The 23,042-nt window shown below is 38.9% G+C and overlaps 1 protein-coding gene across 5 annotated transcripts in view; it reads right to left on the reverse strand.

Moving 5' to 3' along the window:
• Window positions 1-443: 443 nt before the first annotated feature.
• The window catches only part of CTNNA3 (catenin alpha 3), a 433,577-nt gene continuing 410,978 nt past the window's right edge, over window positions 444-23,042 (reverse strand). For 4 of the 5 annotated variants that reach the window (XM_027660928.1, XM_027660927.1, XM_027660931.1 and 1 more), the window contains 3 exons: window positions 17,550-17,655; window positions 10,372-10,506; window positions 444-901 (listed from right to left, as the gene is read on the reverse strand). In XM_027660928.1, the coding sequence (XP_027516729.1) occupies window positions 614-901; window positions 10,372-10,506; window positions 17,550-17,655 (529 nt within the window). In that variant the 3' untranslated portion in view covers window positions 444-613. The remainder of the gene's footprint in view (window positions 902-10,371; window positions 10,507-17,549; window positions 17,656-23,042) is intronic. The other variant, XM_027660929.1, reaches the window with a different exon arrangement.

The following is a 23,042-nucleotide window of genomic DNA, read 5'->3' on the forward strand; positions in this document are numbered from 1 at the left end:
TACAATACTTTGTGTGTTTCATCAAACATTTTCAGACTTACATTTCCAAGGCTGGGCCTTAGCCAAGGGGATGTCTTTAGATGTTTCAGTGTAGACCCAAGTTTAGGGCCCAGACTCTCAGTTCACATCAAATCATGACTTGATCACAGTGTAATGATGCTGAGCAAGGATCTGGCCCTGTGGCACCGTGTTTAAAAAGCTGTATGTCATAAAATACATGCAGTTTAGTAGTGGCCACACTCATCCCTGGCACAGGAACACCTAAAGCCTCATGAATGTAGTATGATTCTGGGCATGTTGGTACATTGCTTCCTCCTTTCCAGCTACAGCACAGTCCCTAAGTGCATCCCTAAAAAGTGCTCTGTTGAAAACAGGCCAGTGCAAAAACATGAGAGTTTGTCACTGCAAGAAAATGGCTTTTGTTTGTTTGTCTTTTTTTTTTTAACTGTGTGCTTCTAATTAATCCAACAGCATTTTCAAATAATTTAAGCAAGTGTTATCTTACAGAATTAGATAAAAGCAAAACATTAACATATATAATTATTAAATAAGTGGGGGAAAAGATGAAAAATCATCAGCAATTCAAGATAGGAATTCACAAAGTGGCAAAATATTAAACTATTTCTCTGCCTCTAAATTCACTCATGACTTGAACAGGATGGATTCTCTTCTTTGCAGAACCTTTTCTGACAGCGGCATAGATTTCTTCTGGCTTCTCTCTTTTAATGAGGGGCTTCTTCTCTGGAGCCTTCATTCTCCACATGACAACTGGATGTCGTGGGCCAGTGGGACTCTGAATCTTGATAATCTTTGTGGATGCAATATAGGACATCTTCACTGTCTGCACCACAGCATTCATTAGATTTTTGGCGGCCTGAATTAGCGAAGTGACGCTGTCCAACTGTAACAAGGAAAGGACACATTGGCCTGGGAAGTCGGTGTGCTTTTAATCACAGCATCAGCAGGAATAAACAACAGTTAAAAAATAAGGCTACCATACTAAATCCTAATTTCCTTACTTTCCCTTGGTGTGTTTGATCACTATATCCATGTTCCCCTGTTCAGATTTAAAGTGATATACAGAAATTTGTGCTGGTGGAATATATGAAGGCTTATGTAGACAATGTTAATAGTTTTCTTGGTTTTTAATGTGAATTCATGATGCTTGTCTGCAGAGTTTCACTGCAATTACTACTGGTGGTTAATGAAACCAACTCAAAGAAGAGCTGTGAAAATCTGACCCATTACTTCCTTTGGTTCAGCACTAGGCAAGGTCTCCAGCTGCTCCTGTCACATTCCAGGCTCCCACACACGCTCATGAGCAATGCTGGGATACTACAAAGTGCCTGGATTTGTCAGGAGCCAAGTCAGGAGCCAAGTCAGCAGCCAAGAGCTGTAAGGGTAATTAAGAGCAGGATAGCACACAGAAATCACAGTGACTGTGTGGCCTCTCCAGCTGCTTACAGAGTGCCAACCTATGAGGCAGAATGTAGAACAAATTAATCCCCATCGCTGCTACCACCTTCAGCAGCACACAGCACAGGCATGCAAGAGGTACAGCAAAGGTATTTTCCATCAGTACTCATAGAAACACAAAACAGTAACACCGAGGAAGCTCTCTATGGTTTGGATGTTAAAAATAGCAGGATTAATCTATATAAATGGAGAGCCTACAATTCACCTTCTAAACACCTCATTTGTTGAAGCATTTGCCTTCTGTAAAAGCACTGAGGCCAGTTCTCTAAAGGACCATGAATTTGTGCTTTGCCATCCAGCCCAAGCCCACAGCCTTTCGCAACACAGCTTTGCAAACTGAGTCATTATGAAAGGTTAAAGGGCTTCTCCCTTTTGCCAGGTCAAATGAATCGGTCACGTTCTCAACTGGAATGTATTATTGTCTGTCTTCATTGTCTTTGGGTAACACTTAGGAACACATGATGATTGTGTAACACAAATGCAAATAAGGCAGAAATAAAAAATAGTCAAGTGTCTGGATTCAGTTGCAATTTGGAATCACAGGAAAACCCTCCAGTTAACACAACACTTACTGCTTCTCTCTGGAAGTGCCAAAAAAAAATACCCCTTGCTACTCCCACCCCACCTCACAGTTAAAACAGTTAGAGGCCTGGTTGAATGCACACCTATGTGTGATGGCAAACTGAAATTACCTCTATGCTCCAAGAAAAGGTGTTAAATTTACCAGATGGCTGCTAAAGTTCACTCCTTGTTGCAGCACGGGAGCTTTCTACAAAGGACAGTTTATAAGAGCCCTGTGATCTGTGCAGGGTAGTGTGTGGCCATCACATTGGGGGGGTTGTGGGTTATAAACTGAATTAGGGAAGCCACTCAGCTCAGCTTGGCAGGACAGCACAGCTCCTGTGACACCATTTGACATGAAGTTCAAAGCACATGCTGACCCCCAAGCCTAATTTCAAATACTGCCTTTAAACCTAACATTTTACAAACTTCCAGGCTGTCAGTAAGGTTTCTGCTCACAGGCCCTGTCCTTATACTCCTGACACATCTGCAGTTCCCAGCACATCCCTTTTTCTAGGGATGCTGACTGGGGTGTAGCAGTAGCTCTGTGGCAGATGAACTCAAGTCCTGGCCAAATTTCACACTGCTGAATACTGTCACAATAAATTTACTTGATGAGAAGGAGAGAGACAAAAGTTCAAATGAACTTCTTTCTTTCCTGCTAACCAGAGGATTAATTATAACAGACACACCTATGCATACACACACAAATTTTTTTTATTAATTGAATTAACAGCTGACACCACTATAGTCTTCACAGCTTCTTAAAAGCTTTGAATAATCTTTTGGCCTCTCTAAATGGTCAGTATGTACACACTCACTTTTCTAGCACTGGCAGTATAGTAACACCAAGGTGAAGCTGCTGGGTGAAAGGAAAAGATAGCTTTGGTTCTATTGTAGACTTAAAAGGCAGTTTTTCACCTTGAAGTTTGTCAGTGGCTGTAACTGTTTCACCTTTTTAAAGCTGCATTAGAGGCACACGAGGAGAATGAGAGGCTGGGCAGCAAGATGGGCTGGGGTGTCAGTGGCAGGTCCAGTGAAACCTGCTCCAGGAGTAGGGAAAAAAAAAATCCGTTTGCATGGAAGGGAAAAGGCTTCTAGAAGAAATTGGCAGCATCCAGGCAGGATAAAGGTCATCACAAAACTTCAGCTGTTTCTTTATTGTGAGTTCAGTGTAACTGTGAAACATGGATAATGAAATGGGATCCTTTCAGGTGAGCATTACAGTTTACTTGGCCTTTCCTCTCCTGTGGAAACTGAACAGTTACCACGTTGTTCTGGCATCTGGGGCTCCTTTAACCAAATGCTTGTGGTTGTGAAACAGTCCACAGCTCCCTCACCCCACCACTGTGATCAAGAAATTTTTATGTCTTAAACTATAATCATATATATCTACTATAAACAACAAATAAACTTCATGGGCCCCTAATTTTGATGAGGTTATAACTGGAAACCAATATGTTGAATGTCAGTCTCACAGTCAGACAGGGGTTCTGGGAGTAGACACCTGCCAAGTCCAGCATTTTAAACGCTAAAGCTCCAAAGACTGACTTCCAAATCCAGTTGTACCGAACTGAGGTGGCTGAGTTCCACTTGTCATGCCAGAGGAACCTAACCTCTGCCACACTCTTTAAGCTCTACAAAAGATGCCCTGAGATACAAACAGGCTTGCAGATACCTAAACCAAAGATATAAGAAATAGCTGCTGAAGGGCAGATGACCTACAGACCACTAAGGGTGTTTAAATAAGGGAAGTGCAGTTTAAATTAGGGTGCTGCAGCTACTACAGGGTTGGAGTGGGTGGGTGTGTAGGTGGTGTATGTCAGGACAGGCAGCAATCCACATTAATTTTACTTTCCTCTTGGTGTAGGCAGTGAGACACAGGGAGACTCAGTTAATGAACCTTCAGGCTCTGTCCACATTATTTGCAGCATCCTACTGCCCATATTTTCCCCGCAGCTTCCTGGATGCATCTCACACTTGTCTTCTAAACAGGAAGGCAGTGGCAGTGGGGATATTAACGGCATCCAATATTTTGGAGAAGCTCTTAAAAGATGTTCTTGGACATGTACTATGGATGATAACAATCAAGCCATACACTGAATCTTTTTTTTTGTCTCTAGAGAGCAGCTGTTTTTATACCTCAATGCCAGTAGCATTATAGAATTTGGTGGAAACCTGTTGTTCTTCTGTAAAACTGATGTACTCAAGGGCTGTCTTCGCTTGGATGCTTTTATCTCAGATATTCAGCAGGCTCTTCAAGGTCTCATATCCAGGAAAATTGATGAAATGAAACTTGGCATAAATGAAAGACTGATAAAATATTCATTGAGCGTTTAAGTTCATTTCATTTACAGAAAGGTAGCTGCAAACTCTTCAATGCACAGCAAGTGGTACATAAAGATTCAGTAGCAAAACAAACAAAACAAACCCAAACAAAAAGCTGTTTTATTTTTGCCTGACTACACTTTTACTCTTTCAGCATTTTCCATGGAGATGTAACATTCCAGCCTCCACATTTCACGGGTCTGACTCTGTCAGTTAAGATAGTAATTCATTAAAGGCTTTAGGAGAAACACCCTTTGCCATATCTTTATTCACCTGTCCTGTTATTTTCCATTGCAAAACAAACACAGAATGATTCTATAACAGTGGTTATAGAATCACACTGGGGTGAAACACAGAAGATATAGACCTGATCATATTTTTTTACTCAATCCCCACCACCGCTACCAAAAATCCTACTGGCAACCCTCCTGCTGAAACGGACTCTCATCTTCAGCACTTTTATTCTTCCTCTGCAATTAGTCCTGAATGCAAGTAAGCAAAGTCTCCAATGAGTAACAAAGCTGAAGAAAAGGGAGTTTAGGGGGAAAAAAAAGTAATTTTGAAACTTTATTTTCAATTTGTTTACATGCATTGTATGTTTCTCATTTTTGGTAAAATAATTTCATGTCTTGGCAGTAGTAGCAATCCATTACTGTAATAGAATATTGAACAGTATAATAACTGGTATGGTCAGTTATTTTTAACATTCAGAGTGATTAGGAGAATTGTGACTTAGAATTTGAAGAAACTCTTTTGCTGTTGAAATATTTTCTGTTCAGTGCACTAAGAAATGCTTGCCTTGTCACGTGTCACCAGGAGTCATTTCTGTAGCAGTTAAATACAAAATTTCCCTACTCCCAAAGCACCTAAATAAGCCAGTGTCCCACTCCCGTTCTTCGCATAGATTTGCAGGTGCTGCCTCTGCCTTAAAGAAGTGACAGCCTTTATTCCTTCCTTCTGGAATAAAGCTGTGAGGGACTGCACAAAACAGTCCTCACAAAGCATTGGATATGCACGGTGCCAGTGTTTGGAGCCCCAGCTGGGACACCCCGACTGCTCTGCTCTGAGTATTCTTGTTTTCTTTGCAGGGAACTAAGGTTTTGCTATTTGAGAACAGATTATCAGTTGGCTGTTTACCATCTCCCAAGTTGTTTTTGCAGTTCAACCAGACTTTTGGTTTTCGTACAGGTGGGAGCTGAGAACTGAATATGAAATACACAGTTCTTTTGTCAGCGTTTGAAGCCTGAACTTAAAATTCTTTTGGAAACAAGGTCAGTTATTAAAAATTAATCTTAATTGAACCATAAGGTTCATTAAATACATTCCTAGAAGCAAATTTCCCTTGTTACACTATACTGAGAGACTAAGATTGAATTTTTATTTCTTTGACAGCTCAAAAATAACGCAAATTCTACATTTCTGTAAGGAGCAGTGAGTGTCTGAGTAGTGCTCCATTTAAGGTAAGGAGTACTTACTACATTCTGCTTCTGATTTTAGTCCTGCTTTTTTTACTATGCTTTTACTGTTTGATTTTGTGAATTTCTTTCTTGTGCTTTCTTGTGCTTTCACTAAGGTTGCTATATAAAATAAAGTGATTTAATCCCTTAAGATTAAAAGTAGCAGAAAATCCAAACAGGTTAATTATTAAGAGTGAAATCTTGACTGTTGAAGACATCAGAGTTTCTCCTTGTCCTTGGCCAGGATTTGGACACAAGTTACTCGACCTGTTTTCTGAGCCACACCAGTGATAATTTCATTTTAACGGAGATCTTGATGTAGCAGTGACACTAAGAGATGGATGTTCAAGGATGCACAGAAAAAAGTTAAAGAGTTGGAAGCACATCATTTCTTCATACAACTTCATTCAACATACCACTTCATAGATTCAATCCCAGTTCAGGTTGTATAGAAAATAAGCCAAAGGGAGACTTGCCATTGTGATTTTATTTTTTTTTTAATCTGGAAACTGTTCACCTCTGCTTTGCCAAGTTCTCCCTTGGGATATTGGAGAGATTTCATCCCCATTCATGGAGCTGGCCTCAGGAAATCTGCTTCGCCCTTTGGGTTGTTTATTTTCAATGAACAGAGTTTTCCTAAAAATGCGGCAATCCTGTTGGTTATCTATGTCTGTCTGTCCATCCAATGATTGCATTTTATACCTCAAGAGTTTCTGGGGTTTGATCTGTGTTTTACTCCTTTTTCAGGTGGGGAAATTGAAACTAATGAACTAAATAACCAACCATGACCAGAATCTGCTTCAGGCTAAGTAGGATTCAAAGAACTGAAACTGAGTCCTATAATTAGACCAGGCCTGTGGCCAAGTTAAATGATAAACAACTTACATTAAGGACTGTAAAACTGTTGCTCTGCAACACCAAAATGGAGCAGATGCTTAGCCAGGCAGTTATCTCAGTCCCTCCCAAGTACTCACTTCCAGAGAGGTTTTAAAAAAAGGAATCTATTTTTTTTAAAAAAACAGGTCTTGAGAAAAATCCTTTATAAGGGATAATATAAATCCTTTCCTTGCTGTTTATCAAGAAATTGAGTGCTTGTCACAATAATCATTTACATGCACTGAGGCTCAGAACTACAAAGTACATCCTGATTTTTGCTAATTACCAAGGTAATTATTATTAGGAAAAGTTAACTGGCTTGTAGTGTACCTCACCAGCAATACTTGCTACTCCTTTGAATTAGTTCTTCTCAGTAGATGCAGTTTAGAAAGCAATAGTAACTGAGATGCCTGGAATTGACAGGAAAATCTATCCCTTGCTTTGCTTCCAAAGGCCAGGAGTTCTATATACACACACCTGCCAGCACATACTAGGCAAAAGCAGAGAAAGCTGTAGTGTTATTACATTAAAAAAAACCCAAACAGTGAAACATTTCTGTCACCTCTCAGTAGAAGAAAATTTTAATATATCAGCTCTTGGGGGCTAACATCAGCTTTTAGAAAATGGGTGTTTTATTATTTTCAGGGTCAAACATCAAAATAAGAAGTCACTTTAAGCATGGTGTAAGGCCCTATAAGTAACCTTCCACCATCCTTTCAAACAAACTGAACTACACGTTCCTAATGACGTGGAGGAATATCAGCCAGGAGAAACAAACTGGCTGAACAGGGAGCAGTGGACACTCCCCTGGTGCACAGAGGCATCAGCTTTGCCAGAACAGCTGCTGTGGACCTAAAGAAAGGCAGAGGGGATGTTTTTCCACTGAAGGTCACACAGCAGTGAAAGCAGGACAGCAGCACTGAAGGCGGTGGAACAAACCATCTACCTGTAGTAAACGCAGTGGGCTGTAACAGCAGCCCACATTTCAGCAGGACTGCCAGCATGCTGCTTAGTCCTTTGTTCCCTCTCTTCAGTCCTACTGGGGCTGCAGCTGAGAAGCGGTTCTGCGGAACTTGGCAAAGCAGAGGTGAACAGTTTCCAGATTAAAAAAAAAATAAAATCACAATGGCAAGTCTCCCTTTGGCTTATTTTCTATACAACCTGAACTGGGATTGAATCTATGAAGTGGTATGTTTATTCGACTTCTCTTTTAGAGGGAAAAAGAACACCTAGAAACCCTAAAAGGAACGGAAATGCACTGCTCCCATCTCTCTTGCCAAAGGAGCAGCTCTTCAGGAGTTGAGCACAGTGCCAGCTCTTCTCCAGCAGCAGCTGAAACCCTCCAAGTGGAGCGAAGGCGTGGAGCCACTTGCCAGGTGCCACAGTGCTCACACGCTGTCCAAGACATCACTTTCCTGGGGTACGGATATCCAAGGATTGGGACTGTGTCAGCCAAAGGCCTGGTGGTAGACACCCTGCCTTGTATTTTGCTACCTGCTGCCTTACATATAGCTCTGACTGTGTTTTCATCTGCGGCGCAGCCTTCAAAGCTGAAGGCCGTTCATAGCAATGCAGAGAACTTTTGATTTAACAGCCATGGGAACTCAGTGGTAACTCAGGAAATAGAGCAGACATTTAAATCCAGCCTCGAGGCATGAAGTTGGAAGTATTAAAGTACTTACATTTGGCACAAAAGCTGACTTAACGTCACTGTTTAAGGTAAAGTCTGGCTCTTGAGATACCAAGAGGAAGAGCTGAAGATAAATGAGACATTTGGAGAAAAACCGGAGTGACAAAGCCTTCAGTGCACAGGTAAGGCTGGCTAACCTGAGAGGGCTTTTCTGTGACAGTTAGCAAAAGTAATTCTGTAACTCTGGATACTGTAGCTCTTGAAAACTCTCTCTTCCACACATTTCCTTTTTAAGGTCAAAAAGCTCTGTCTCCCTTGCCAAATACAATATAAAATGAAATACAGGAAGATAATGAGTATAAACAGCAAAAAACAGAATTGCCTGGCACAAGACAGGGAGAATGATATTAATATGTAAAGATCTGTTAATTTTCTGCTCTGTGATATAATTTGCTTTACTTAAAGCCACTGTTGGGAAAAAAGCCAGCCAACTGGCAAGGTAAGGTGCAAGCCTATCACTGTGCAGTACTTGAGAATGAATTATCAGCTTATCTATATAAATGAATGCAATTATTGTCAATCTGCATACTGCAAATGTTACCCCATTATTTTGTGCCTGAAGAGGCACAAATTTATTCCAATTAATAGAAGGAAGTTTCCGTTTCCTGTTTAATGAAGATGCAGTGAATCCTTACCATTTTTTCTTGTGCAGCTCACAAACAGGAAGTGCAAGTAGCGTTTTTGAAAATATAAGTATTTTATGGGAGCATGAAAGACTAAACACTTATCAAGGAATTATTAATGAGTGATAATAACAAAACTGCAGTGAGTGGAGAATTAGAAGCTAATGATCTACATCTCCTCTTCTCTTTTTCTGTACATGACCTTTATAACCTCCATAACTGGGGCTCTGACTAGAATGAAGGTACTGGAGTTTGGGGAAGGACAGTGAGAAAGGTGGACTACAAGATTATATGGCCTGAAGTAAAAAAGCCACTAAATGAGGAGAGAATTCGTAGTTCTCTCCTAAGAGAGAACTTTTAGTTAGGAGAACTCTCAGCTGGATAGTCCCCAAAGCATCCCAACTGGGCCAGGTAAACTGGCCTATTTAACCTAGGGTAATGATATGGGGGGGTTATTAATTTTGGGCAAGAAACCCTCCAGGGGAAGTTGTTAGAGGAGCGTTACAGAGAAGACAAGGTTACAGGGGACACAGCTGAAAAGCAGCTGAAGAAAGTAATGTGGTACTAAGAATTAATGACTATGAACTGTGTTTATGGATTTAAACATACTTTTTCCTATGCATAATGTTTGCTCTTTTTTGTCATGCAGTAAGTCCCAGATTGAGCTGTGCTGGCAGTCAGCAGTACCTCCCCAACTACAGTGTTTATATAGGTGAGAATACAGAGACACAGGTGCCCTTATACCATGGCACTGCTGACCACTGTTATATGGTCCTAAACAATGTTCATCTGTAATGCTATTTATATCTACTTTACTTGCTCTGCCATCACATCATCCAGAAGAAGATATTGGTAAGACAGATGATGTGACTTAACTCTATTTCAAGCAGATATATCTACAAATATGGGATAATATATCCTTTATCATTTCCTCCTGACCTGGAAGTACATCTCTGGGGGATTTCTTTTTATGTTCAGATGCACATATGTGCATATTCCATGTGTATAAGTAAATGAACCACCATGTTAAAGTGTGTTACAGTACTTAAAACCAAACTATTTCAGAATAACAGTGATAATACATAATATGTTTTGAGAATTAAAAAGAAAAAAAAACAAACAAGTGATTGCTATTCCTTTTAAGCAATTAGTCTTATGCTTCACTGTCTTAGATTCTCTGTGTTGTGTACAAAAAACATGAAATAAAATGAGATTTGGGATGACATTGGAACATCTCTTGTGGGTCCCTTCCAACTCAGCATATTCTGTGACTCCATGATCTTGCAAGTACAGGAAAGCCCAACTGAAATGCAACATTTATGTCAATTAACAGAGTAATTTATACCATTTTTCTACTTACAGCAGACATGATAAGCTCTCCACCGAGATTCTGGATTTCTGCTTTAACTTGACTGCAGATTTTGAGCTGGTGGGAGTAGAGCTTGATCTGTTCTAGGTAAGCCAATAAATCCTGTTTGCACGACTGGTCTGGACACTGAAAAGAACAATTAATAAAGCATTTCAGCAATTGCTGATTCAAACATGTCTCAGGAATCATGTCAATACTTCACTGAGGAGTATTCAAATTGTACATTAATTTAGGCTTGTCTTTCACTGCAGCTGTATCAGGCTGCACAGTTCATTCCTCTTGTGAAGGTTTTTAATGTAATAGTTGGAGGATCAGAATAATCTTAGAATTCCTCATATTCCCTTTTAACACTGCTGCACTTGCCTTAGCAATATTTCTAAACACATTATTTACTGTATGGAATAATTACTTTTCCTTCAATTCCATAGAGGTTATGTTTTTTATTTAAGAAAATACCTACATTAACAGTGATGTGGGGAATATAAACATGCATTTTGTGGGTAAATGTAAACACACATGCAGAGACAAGTTAACATTTATATATTATGCTTTATCTTGTAATATGAACTATGGGGGTTTTTTGTGTTCCATCCAGAGTGAATTCAACTCAATCCACAGATCATCTGCATCAGTGGGAACAGGAAAATAAGGTCTTACAGAAAACTCATTGATTGCAATACTTTTAACACCACAGATTTTTTTTCCGAATATTATTTTTGTAAATAATAATAGGGTCTTTCCAACCTCATTTTTGTGAACTGCCAAAATACAGGGAGTACTTGGAGGGGAAATATTGCTCTGAGGTACCAGACCAGACACCAAAGGCCACATGTTTGTTCTGAAGCTACTTTTCACTGCTCTGGCAGAATAAAGGCATCTTCAGGGGAATGGTGAGTCCCTATTTTGCTACCACAGCTGTAAAAATTAAGTGTGATAAATAAGCAGTGAATCCCTACAGTTTTTCAGAGATGTGTTTTTAGCCTATGTGCTCTACTTATATAATAAATACAGTCACTTTTTTCTGATAGGAAACTGTGTTCAGCTTTGTATATTAAAAAAGCAAATATAGATTCCCACCAACCACTGTGTTGACTGTCAATGATCAGTCAACGATCTGTGCTTTTATATTTATGGTTTTATTTAAACTTTTGGTCTTATGGAATTGTGGTCAATGGATTTAAATCCAAAACCTGTCAGAAGTCAGTAAAAGCACCAATTCTACTTAATTAATAAAATTTTTTAATCTACTGGCTTTGCTGAAGAAACCTGGTATATGTTTAAACGTGGTGTGACAACTCTATCTTCATGACTCTATGCAATATGTTTGCTTAAGCAAACAAGGTCATGCTTTAGACTTAGGAAAACATAAGAGTAAATAAGGAAGGCCAGACTGAACAATTTAAAATTAACTTGGATATCAGTCCTTACGGTGTGTTCTGCTACATCTGTTACTAAAATGTTTTCTGTGCTTTGACACAAAACAAAACTTGTTTTGTTCTTTGTTTTTAGAACAAAACCAGAAGTCTTTCTTGACATCTTCTCTTGCTGCGTGTGACATTTTCAAAGTGTTAGCATGTATACTAAAATATGTCTTTGTTTCTTCCTTACTCAGCACTGCTTTAAGAACTGCCTAAATCAATATTTAAATACTGGTATTTCATTGACTGCTTAGAAAACACTCATTGTGTAGTTTATTTTAATTAGTAAAAATTTATACTTCCAGTCAAATACAACAGTAATACCTCTAAGCATCAGAATTAATTATATCAATACGAAGTGTATTCCTGGAAAGATATTCCTTCTCCTCCCTTTTTTTCTTTCCTTAACTACACTGTGACTTTGTCCTCTCAGCCAGAAAAACTCAACATATAGGGTGGTAGGGTGGTAACATGCCAATATAGTGTGTCATGCACTTAAAACAGTGACAATGTCAATTAGAGAAGTTCAGTGACAAGAATAATTATTATATAGTACTCTTTTATATAGTAATATTGTCAGGCTTGTCACATTTACTATCTTCCTTACATAGCATTAGAGAAGAAATGTGTACCATTTTAGGAATTCTAAAGATGATATGAACCAAAGTCTGGGAAATGGCCACTCAAGAACAAGACCTTGAGGTCAAAATAGTTCTATGAAAACACTGTTTCAAGACCAGGAGCATTCAAAACAACAAATGCTTGGCCTTAAATAGGAAAAGTCTTCTGAAATGTAATTATGCAACTGTACAACTCTGTGGCATACCCACAGCTTTGCCACCCTGAGTAGATACGGTGCATCTTTCCCCTCCAATGCCCACACCAAGGCAAATAAGAAGGACAAGAAAGATTTTAATGGATACAAGTATTCTTTCCTCCATTACAAACCCAAGGGGTTATTGAAAGTAATTAGACTGTGTTCAAAACAAAGGAAATGGTTTTTAACACTGGGTGTTAAGTTGCAGAATTTTTTGGTACAGAATGATTATATTAAAAGCTTAAGTGGTTTAAAAAAGTTACTGGACAAATTAATGGACTATTCTGTGTGTCTGGTTTTATATGTCTGGTTAAGTAAATTCTGGAATGGCTGCTGGGAGACCTTATTGTGGGAGTATCGTGCCATTATCCCACTGAGTTCTGTAAGTATTCACTATTAACTGTGTCAGCAACAGGGGACTGGCCTGAATGTATCTGTGGTCTGGCCAAGTGGGCTCAGTTTTGTTATTCACCCATAAAACTTCACCAGATGAGACAACAAAGACAGGGACTAACACAACAGAAGAGCAGGCATTTGCAGGGGTAGAGATAACATTCTGCACTACTTTAAGCAGGATAAAATATTACAAAAAACCCTAAAGCCTCATGCCTTATAGCATATCTAAATCAACCATGGACAGATGTTAGGAAGAAATGTACTGTGTAGGACATTCCATAAGGAATCTTCTACATATTGCTCAGAAGCATCTGGTACAAGCAACCCTTGCTCACTAGTGAAACCAAAATCTGGGCTGCAACAGAAGGACAACTGATAAATTCTGCATTTAATCAACTCACAGACCATTGATGATTACCAGTTAATTGCCTCACATTCTTAGCTAGAGATGTCCACAAATTATGAGAGGTTTTTTTTCCCAAACATATCGCAGGGATCAGAACAGACTCACATCCAAAAAACCCAGTGGCATTTTACCTAATAGAAAGAATATCCATAGGAACCTTGAAGTGATTTGATAAATTCAAATTACGCAGTGATTAAAACCATATTGAAACCAAGGTTCACTAGACAAACAATTCTGCTGGAAATTCTGATTGTAGACAATACTGTTCTTGCTTTAATTTCATCCCTTTGCTAAAAAGCCAGTAGCATTTCTCTAGAATCCAAATCTGTCTTCACGGTGATTAATATTGGGTATAATCACCCACAGACCCACTACTCCAAATGTTTGCTGTGCCTGTTGGATGCTACACCACATGGGGTTCCCTTCACTGACAGGGATGTAAGATTATTTACACTGTGCTTTCCTCACTGTGTTAATTAGGTCTGGCAAACAGCATATTAAATGACACCTCACAGTCTGAGTGCCTGTCTTACTGGGATCGTAGTGGGTGCAAAACAACTGGAACACCAAGGAGGCTCTTAATAAAACCTTAATCTTCAGCACATTCCATCAAACCAGGATGTACTAACTAACTGTCTTAATTATCTCATGGCTTCCAGGTCACAAATTTGACAGTGAATTTATAACAATCTTTTTTAAACTACATTTATTATCAATGTACTTGTGATTCATTTGCCTAGGTTGATGTTGATGCTGTACTGTGATTATTTTCACAGTTGTTAACTCTGAGCCATTTTAAAAGTGCTGTGAGCACAGACTGAAATATAACTGAATTCTGCTAATTGTACCACACTGCAAGCCTTTCCTTCAAACACAGGAAGAGGGAATCATAAAAAAAATATGAAATTAAAGAAAAATTATATCAGAGAGGTTCTGTTGTGGCTGATGAGTTATAAAAGGCTGCAAATACACTTACAGGGTAGAGTTTCCTGTGGAGTTTTTTCTTTTCTCCTAACAGAAAAACAGTAAGAATGATGTAATTACACAGTTCTCTGAAATTACATGGAGTATGAATCAAAATTATTAATTTGAAAATGTTTCAATAACAGGAAAAGGCTAAAGAGATACGCCAGTGATTCTTCATTACACAGAGCTTGCTTCTGTTGGGTCTGAGCAAGACGGAGGAAGCAGAGCGATGGTTTTGCTTTTCTTCCTTTTGTGTAGCTTTGAACACTGAAAATCCTGTCACACATTACTGTGGTCCTGGTAACTCCAAAGGCATAGGAAGAGCTGACTCATGGAAGCTGAACACGAAAGTGATGCACCCTAATTAAATGACAGTATCAGAAGTGGTAGCAAATACTTAGATGGAAGCCTAAGCTTGATAGCAAGTGTCCAGAAGAGTATGTGCAGGAATAATGGAAGGACCTATATCTTGAAAGATCAGCTAATTGAAAATTGAAGCAAATAACACAAATCCATTTTTTTCCATGTAATAGAAATTCCACATAATTTAAATGTTACTAAAAGGTAGCATGTGAAAAATTCCACTAAAAAGTCTGAATGCTGCTGAGGAAGGCATTAGTAAAAACCTTATTGACATTCATGTTGTACTCTGGGTACCAAATTCTTGAAGGGTTCCTCCAGTTTGGCCGAAATTCAGAGAAGGACTAGAGAAAAAAGCCCAGGGGATTGTAAAGTTTATTTTATTTTAAGACCTCGAGATAGAAGAGTATAGGAAATTTGCCAAAATAACAGCTGTTTTTGAAAATACTTTTGAGATTAGAAAAACATCACAGTGAGAAAATAGCTTTCTAAGTTAAAGGATGACTTGGCATAGGCAAAAAGAGGTTATAGAAGTTAAAAGATTTCTAGCTATCTGAGAAATGAGAGGATCATATGGTTGTAATAGGAGGAATAAAGGGGGAGGATTCCCTTTTTTTACTAAGTTTGACACATATCTAACAATGACTGTAGTTGTGTTCACCACAGCTGGAAGGGCTGCTTTGGTTCATGTTTTGATTTGTGTTTTGTTTTTTTAATTGCCTGTGTTCCTTTGCTTCTAGTGTTTGTAACCTGAAATTGCATCTAAAATACAAACATCACCCATAAGTAACGAGTGTCCTTCAGATGCACACAAGATGCCACAGGAATAAATACCAGGGCTCAGGTGGCTCATGGGTATCAACTGTGCAAGATCTGAGCGAGGACAAATGGAAATAATTTGAGCAAATTCAGTAAAATGGTTCCCATAATTTGAATGATGTCACAATTCCCAGCAACTATGAGGGTCCACACGAATTATTAGCAATTATAGTTCATGAATACTTTTTCCTCACACATGAGATTGGTTCATGTTTCTAGTCTGGATTCACTGTAATAACACAGATGAAATATTTCTTCCCTAAAATTTTCCTTTATCTACAAGAAATATTTCAGCAAGAGTGGATTTTCTGTTCTAAAACCAGTAAGGATTTATGACCCTTACTCATCTTTGCCTTTGATATCGCAATGGTTTCTGCAATATATCAGTGACAGTTTTGAATTTTAATTTGTAATTGATAAAATCTTGAAAGGAGCTATTGTCCAATGCCCCTGAAAAGAGAGATGTGCTGGGAGAATATCTGCCAAGACCAGAAATGAGGACTCAAGACATTTTACCTAGTTTTTCCACATATCTGATCAAACTGCAGAGATGCAAAATAGAAATTCTTCATCTTGTTCTCTGGAATTCAGGGAGACACATGACAACAAGTAACAGACTGTTGCTGCTTCCTAGATACTAGAAGAGCAAGCCTTGTGTATGAAAATAAAAAGTGAAGGTAAAAATATAGAGTACTTAAGGGTGTGGAAACAGTGACCATACCATGCTACACCGGGCCCAGAAGGTACAGGAAATGTTTTAAATGTGATATTTGCACACTGCCATTTCCCTACGCTACTGGCAGTGCCTGGCCCTAAAACAACCAACCCCACATAGTGAGGAGGTGTGTTCAGTTCCTAAGCCACCATTGCAGCTCTCAGCCAGGCTGCTCCAGTTACCCTGCTCCTAGTCAGGTGGTTCTGGTGCAGGCTTTTCAGCCGTCGGACGTTTTAAAAATCCAGTGGAAATAAAGTAGACCTTACAGCTCTAACACTTTGCATTTGATGATGATATATATAATTCTTTTAAATGCTAAAAAAAAAAAAAAAGAAATCACGTCAAGACTGCGAGTATTTAGAGGCTGAAACAGCCACTGTTGAGAGGCAGAGATGGAAGGAAGATAATCCAAGTACAAGACAACCCAAGTTTTATTCCTCTCTTTCCCTCTCTTTCATTATTGTTATCATTATTCTTATTACTACAACTACTATTACATTTTATTTTGTTTAAATTATTAAGCTTTTTATCTTAACCCATGAGGTTTATTGTTTTTTCCAGGTGACTGAGCAGGGTACTTAGTTGCCAGCTGGGGTTAAACTGGGACAATAGCTTTTATGTATATATATTTGTATGCATGTATATGTATATTACATATAATATGTATATATATGTATACATACATATATTTGTATGTATGTATAATATATGTTATATATATTTGTAGGTATGTATATGTATCTTATATAGAATATGTATTTTATATACATCTGTATGTATTTGTAATATACATTTTGTATATTAATATTTGTATGTATTTATATGTTCACTATTGTTCCAATATATAAATATAGACATATACATATATATATGAATGCACACACATTTATATATACATACATATATACTATATGTCTAAAATGTTGCATTCATAGCTTAAGGGAGCTAACAAACATTCACACATACATACAAATGCACCTGTAGATAAATATATGTCCATACATATCTCTGAATGTACACTTATATTTTGTGTGTGTGTGTGTGTGTAAGTGTATATAAACATTAATATATATGAAGAAGAGAATCCACACATATATTAGGACAGGATCTATATATCCATGGCTTCAGAAAGGGAGAACAGAAGGAAAATCAGACAGTAGATCTAAAAATGTCATGAGCACTTAAGTAAGTGACCTCTCCTTAGGTGTCAGAGGTTCTGTGGATGGATGGGTGTGGGGCAAACTTTACTGCATTGCTGCATGAATAACCCACCTGGTCCGCAATGAGCCGCGCCAGGACGTCCATCCTGGAGCCTGACTCCGAGATCATCTTCGCTGCGTTGATCACATCGGATGTGTGCTTCAGTGGTCCTCTCCCCCTGCAAAGGAAACAAATGAAACTCTACTATTCAACAACTGAAGATAAATCATATCCATGCACACTAGGCACAGAAGAACACAAGTAAAAAAAGCAGCTAATCCACAAAAACAACATTAATTAAATTCCAACCCCAGCCCCAACTATTTTGTTTTCACAAATTTGTATTGTTTGGCATCAACTGGATGCAAAAGTCCCAGAAAGATGTCACACAGTTTTTTCATACTGGAAGCGCAACCTAGTCCAAATCAGGATTTTAGGAGATTTCTTGTGCAGTTAGGTTTTCCTAGGCTTACATGACGTTCCTCAAATGTGAAGTTCCTTCCACAAATTTTCTCATAAATATGTTCAAAGGAAGTTCAGCACAGCGATGTATTCAGAGAGTCATTATGGATACCTGTTGGTTTTGGGTTGTTTTTTTAATTTATTTGGTGCACCCAAATTTATTTTAATTTATTTGGTGCAAATCAACTGGCATATGCCACTCAAAATACAGATATGCCACATTTGAAAATACTTTCCAAACAATTTCAGAGTTTTCAGCCTAGGAAAACAGTAAAGTTCTTGCGAACAATTTGCCAAGAAGTGAATATCTTTAGTTTTATTATGTGCACATTTAATTCCTGAATGCCCCATATCAATTTACAAGTTCTGCACTCGACAAAGGAAGTAGACAACATGAAGAAAATTAATATTCTTCTTTGCTCAAATGAGAAGATCCTTTTCCTCAAAGTCAGTATGGTTTCATGTATAAAGATTTACCATTCATTCCAGTAAAAAATTCATTTAGACTAAAAGTATTATCATATATAACTATACAAACACTTCATTCAGTAAAAAGACAGCAATGACAACATGGCAGATATGTTTAATCTCCTGATTAATCATTCTGCTTAGCAAAGAACTATTTGTTAATCCTTAGGAGTAAGGCAGACTGATTACAGTTCCTTATTCTCAACTTTCGAAGCTCACATTTGGAACAACCTAGAATCAGGTATTTTACACATTATTTTTTCTACAGAAAGGCATCTTCTTGTTATGAAAGACCTACTTAGCAAGCTGATCAGTTTAAAACAGAATAATAGGCTATGTGTCCTGGATGAAGTACTTAACTTTCACCCATGCCCTTCATTTTCCTTTCCTGCTATTTTCCCTTCAAACCCTTAGATGCACAATTGAATCCTTACAAATGCATATTGGCCCTCCCCACCATATCAGGTCACTAATTAGTTTTTCATTGTAATTTTCACTGTGGCAGGTTCCAAAGGCCAGAGGTCTGTCAGTTATCCATAGCAAGTCCCTCGGGCTCCACAAACTATCAGCAGTCCGGTACCCTCCTGGAAAGGTCCAACCCAGTCACCAGAGAGATAACATTAAAGGTGAACACAACCCAGAATTAAAGCAGCCAGGAAAGGAGAGATGTAACAGTCCAAGGCTATTTCTGTTAAGGAAAGTCTTGTGAGTATCAGCCAGCAGCTTTTTTGACATCTGAAGCTATGCTGAACGGGTATTTTGAAGGTGAAGTTCTTCAATTAAACTAGAAATTTCTTGAACCTGTGCAAGTCCCTCAGAGATCTAATGAGAATGAAGCAATTCTACTCAAGAAAGGTTATTTCAACCAAATGAACAGGAAGTATTTCCTTTCCCCACAAATACGGCCACCAGGAGAGCCATTAGAGGAACCTCAGCAATGACTGTTCTGGACACTTCTGCTCCACTTGCCACCTAATTGCACCAATGGTTCAAATTCTCTATTGGAGTCTCTAAGCAATGTGGGGCAGGATGCTTCAGCTCTAAGCCACAGCTCAGTCTTGAAATGAAGGTTTAGTGCTTAGGAATGCCTCAGCCTTGTATTAAAAAGTGCTGAAATCCCAGCATGCTAAATTACACATACAAGGAGGGCTCCTTTGCTGTACAACCAAGAACTATCCGTACTCCTTTTTTTACCTTCAGGTAAAATGCAGAGCCTTTGACATAAAGCACAGGTGTAACTGCCTCGGGGTATGGCATAATGAGCCATTATGATGTTTGGCAATTCTAAGTACTTCGAAAAGAATACCTGGGAGAGTACACCAAGTTTGCTGAATCACCAGGCAAACAGAAGAAACAGAAAGAAAAAAGACAAACCGGGATGATACTTCAATGGGAACAGCTGTAAACATTAAATTTGGACATTACATATTAAGTGCTTAGAGAGAGAGAAAGAAAGAAAGAGAGAGCCTATGTAGTAGTTTTTCACAGAGCCAGAGGGGCTGATACAGTGGGTCAGCCTGAACAGGAGTTTGTGAGGTGGTTGCTGTTATGAAAACAGCAGATGCCATACCCGAGGTGGACAAAGCAAGCTTTCCTTCTGCTTTTTCCATTTGGGTAAGACTGCAGCTGCAGTTCAGGGAGGGGGTTCCATGAAGAACGTTTTTGACATGATAAAAAATGTGCAAAAAGGATGATCAGACGTCATAAACATAAGGAGAGACAGAAGGGTTCAGTGGGGCAAAGGAGGAAGCACGAGCAGGAGAAGCTGTAGGACACAGATGGTTACAGTCTTCAAAGGAGCTTCATAGGGGTAGGGGAGCTGGGATGGAGCTCACATTCTGGAAAAGCAGGTTCAGGTGAGGTGCTGAGCTCGGGGGAAACCAGAGCAGAGTAGCCAGGAGGCTACGGCATCAGATCTGCCAATGGACAAGACCAGACAGATATCTGTTGTGAGGGACAGGGTGGTATCAGTCCCCTTCTGAGGTCTCTTCCAGCCCAATGATTTTATAATTTTAAATTTAACAAAGAAGTTGCATGTTTTTTGGTGAATGATTACCAGTTGCAATGCATGTTGCCTTCTAATGTTATTGATGCAGATGTGCACTTTTGAATTCCCAGTTTGCCTGATTTACCACCAGATCAGCAGATTCAGAATGCCACTTACTCAGATTAACTCCCTGGATCCAGATGTTAGAAACATGAAAAGTCCATTAAATCATCTAGGTTGTTTTCCCCAGCCATTACACAGCTCCCTACAAGTTTTATATTCACTTGCATTTTTTCTGGCAAGTTTGAAGTATGAAAAACACTTTGCTTGGAAGGCTGTTTCCCTGAGCTATCCATTTCACTCTCTGGAACATTTTCCTAGATATTTCACTTAGTACTTTCTCCATGTCATTGTAACAGCATCCCTTTCCTTCTATAGATGTAGTCCCTGATCCTCCTCCACCATATGCTGAAGCATCCCAAATTGTAGTAATAGTACAGACCTGCATGCATTAGCTTGGTTCATGCACCTACAGCCAATAAAGAAACCAGACAGATAAAAAAATCCTCCCACCAAGTACCATCTGCTGGTCAACAGCATCACCAAATTGCTCCTTCATAGAGTTTTCCACCTTTTCCCCTACATAAATTTCTGGGCTATGGCAACCATGTAATTCATTTCTTTATTATTTTTTGAGTCAGTCTTATCTTACTGGTTTTTTCCTTCTTCCAGTCTCTGAAATATTTAAAGCCAAACCTCATCCACACACTCAGTTACCGAAATTCTTTCCCAATGATTTCACTAATTCATAGCCTATAGTAGACTCTAAATTCATGATCTGGATTGATTGCATGGAAGATCTAATACACCTATTTTCCTAACACTTGACTATTTCCAAGCATGAAGCCTTACTGGCTAAGCAAGCTGATAACACAGTCAAGGTTGTGAAAACAAAGAGGAGACACAAAGTACTACATTTACAAGCAATTGTATCCCCAAGGTAGTGATGGATTGTTACTACAGCTCAAATCACTGCTCTATCCAACAAGAAAACTGGGAATAGGCCAAAAATAATATGAGAGAGAGACGTCCAGTTAAGTCTAACTAGGAGGAAAATAGTTGGATTGTGTACAAAGAAAGCAGTTTAGAATATCTTCAATAAGGGTAGAAGAAAAAAACCCAACAAACTTCACATAAATGTTTCTTGCAAGGTACAATCATAACAAGAAAAAAGTTGGACTATGTTAATTAGTACAACACCAAGGGTTTTGGATAAATGTGAAAGACAGACTGAAACTGCTCAATCTAATAATTCTTGCTCCAAGCCCTGAGAAATCGTGTGCCTGAAGAGAAACTCCATCCCTGTCTGCATAAACTTAACTGCAATGATTAGCAGACATCAGTTTCGGGCATTATTTCCCTGTTATCCTTCACACTGAAAAGCAATGACACTCTCTCAATTCTTACTGTAAAAGAAACTTGTATTCTTATTTCAAATCCAAAAAGCTTTTGCCATCCATCACCTTTTCCAAGAAAAGTCTCCTGTCCCGGAGCAAAGCTGAGTGGCTTCCCCCTACTCACTGTGTTCACCTCAGCAAATGTTTTGTACTTCTGCATCAGAAACACCAATGGGGAGCTCTACTGACTAGTCAGTCTCAAGAGAGAAACTCCTCCCTAACACACACCCAGCACCACAAACCACCATCACACGTGAGGAGTGAGTTCAGAGCACTTTAAGGTGTGAACTCGAAGCTTCGCGAGCGCTGTCAGCCCCAACCCACAGCTCAGTGGCCACAGTCACATTAAAATCTTGAGCTCCACACACTGACCACTCCAGCATCGGTCCTAGTTTCTAGATCAGCAACTCCTGACAGCTCCCACTGGTTAGTTTTATAAGAAACATCCCTTACTTTACTCACAGAGACAGAATGATACTCCCAAACAAAATTATTACATTTTATATATACTACTGTATTTAGTCAGTTCAGTAATCGCTACATTTCAAGGTACCAACTTGTGCCTCCTGCAGTTCTTCCCCAAACATATCATGTGTTTCTCCTTTCTTCTGCCTTCCCACTGCTGCTCTTCCTGTAATAATGGCATGGTAAAAAATCTAGATTCCAGTCAGACATTCTGATCTCTGTTCCATGAGCTGTTTCTGAAGTTTGCTCTTTCTTTTATTAACCTACTGATTGTGTGCAGGCCTGGGAGCAGGGATAAGGAAGCAGGATTCACACCTCACTCATTACAAATGCTCTATTAACTTACTGAGTGAATAATTTTTTCCTGTAAATTGCTTTGCCTGCCCCTCCCAGCTCTATGTGCACAGTTTTAGATGAAATCTTTGAAATGCTTGGTGTTAAAGGATGAAAAACTTTGCTTTTTAGAATCATGTCTATAAACAAAAACCCCCTTTATTACATCTGGCTGCACATCTCCACCAGTTACACCCAGACAAACAGTAGACAGCAGAGTTCCTCAGGAAACCCACTTAGGGAAGAGGTAATTGTAGACTGTACAGGTGGATCACTAAACTAACCTTTGCCATTTCTTTATAGCTGTAGATATAAAGCAAGAAAGATTCTAGTTTCACTCATTTTCTATCCCTGTCTGAGTTCAAAGGTTTGGAAATCAGGAGAAATGAATTC

Source organism: Corapipo altera, unplaced genomic scaffold (genome assembly GCF_003945725.1).
Source record: "Corapipo altera isolate COAL_440 unplaced genomic scaffold, ASM394572v1 133, whole genome shotgun sequence".
NCBI classification, from domain to species: Eukaryota; Metazoa; Chordata; class Aves; order Passeriformes; family Pipridae; genus Corapipo; species Corapipo altera.